Genomic DNA, 1,313 nt, shown 5'->3' with positions numbered 1-1,313 from the left:
AAAATACCCCCATACTGGACGTATTTACCGACCGTAGCAATATAGGGCTCAAAAGAAAGGTATTTGTGAGTAGAGCACCAATGTGATATCCACATTGGGGCGAAATGTCTGAAAGGTTGTACCAGCACCCCAAACTGGACTTATTTCCTAACCGTGACAGCATAGGGCTCACGTAAAATAGGATCGTGAAATAAATGCTCAGTCGAGCGGGCCTTGTCCAGCTAGTTTTTACATAATAAAATATGTAATCAGTCTCTCACTACACAAAACTTGTGAATAAATATGTAAACACAGATTACCAGACTTGAATTTTTTGCAATATGGGTTCCCTTTTAGACACATTCCAAAAATCCATCAATTCGTTTAAAAAAAGTTTTTTAAATAATACTTTTATTTTATTGTTCGTTTTTAAAATCTACTAAAAAATTCATCTAATTTACAACGGTTTCCTAAGTTTACCCAATTTACCGCCGCACTGACTGCAATACAGGCTGTTAGTATGCCACTCACTGTTGCACCCACACCAAGTGCAAAGGCAACACAGCCAGAAGATCGGAAAAACACTAAAAATAAACAAAAACAAAACAGGAAAATCAGTGCCAACTTCCAGTAGTTGGTAAAATATGAACACAATTTTAAGGCCAAGCCCCTTTTCCCGTACCATGACAATAGTGATAGGCAACAAGTGGCATCTTTACAGCTGGCGCCACGCATAACGCAAGCGTTGGCGTTCTGATGACACAATGGACATTTTACTTTATAGGTCGATGGCCCCACCGCATAGAACCTCACTCGCGGTTTCTCTTCTTTGACGTCGCGGACACTTTGCAGTTGGTTGACATTCGTTGCCGTCACCGCCTCATCGATGTAAGGTAAGGCATTGCTGCCATCGCCGGCACCACCATTGGCCTCGCCCTCATCGTTGACAACCACCAGACTGGCAATCACCTGCCCATTGCTGACGTCACTGGATTTGGCAGGTATAAGTTTTAGTTTGATACGATTTTGTTTGGCTACCGTGTCCATCTGTTGTGGATGGTCCATACCGCTGAAGTTGCACGCGTTTACTGACACTAGCAATTAGTGATCATGCATGTACAACACATACTACACTTGAGGCAAGTTCAGTCCACGATTACATGCCAGCTATGAATTAAGAGAATATAAAAAATTCAAGAGTGAAATCACTAGAATAGAGTGCGATAAGAGAAATGAAACAAAAAAAATCAGTGGGTGGTGAAGTGAATATCAAAATCTATGCTCATTGTGGTTGAGATTGTCGGGTTTTGATGGAAGGAGAACGAATAACTAGA

The 1,313-nt window shown here is 41.3% G+C and overlaps 1 protein-coding gene across 1 annotated transcript; it reads right to left on the bottom strand.

Annotated features, from left to right (window-relative positions):
- Positions 1-358: 358 nt before the first annotated feature.
- LOC106090430 (uncharacterized) lies at positions 359-1,096 on the bottom strand. The gene is made up of 2 exons (XM_013256599.2): positions 662-1,096; positions 359-563 (listed from the first exon to the last, which is right to left on the bottom strand). The coding sequence occupies exons 1-2, from the start codon at positions 1,042-1,044 to the stop codon at positions 437-439; spliced, it is 510 nt and encodes a 169-aa protein (XP_013112053.1). The 5' UTR covers positions 1,045-1,096; the 3' UTR covers positions 359-436.
- Positions 1,097-1,313: the final 217 nt, after the last annotated feature.

The sequence above is a fragment of the Stomoxys calcitrans genome, chromosome 5 (assembly GCF_963082655.1).
Source record: "Stomoxys calcitrans chromosome 5, idStoCalc2.1, whole genome shotgun sequence".
NCBI lineage: Eukaryota > Metazoa > Arthropoda > Insecta > Diptera > Muscidae > Stomoxys > Stomoxys calcitrans.
The sequence above is the reverse complement of the archived record's forward strand: the minus strand, read 5'-3'. Positions and strand labels throughout refer to the sequence as shown.

Coding starts and splice junctions, on each gene's coding strand:
- LOC106090430 (XM_013256599.2), bottom strand. CDS start 1,044: ATGGACCATCCACAACAGATGGACACGGTAGCCAAACAAAATCGTATC. Junction 564..661: donor TGCCTATCACTATTGTCATG/GTACGGGAAAAG, acceptor GTTTATTTTTAG/TGTTTTTCCGATCTTCTGGC.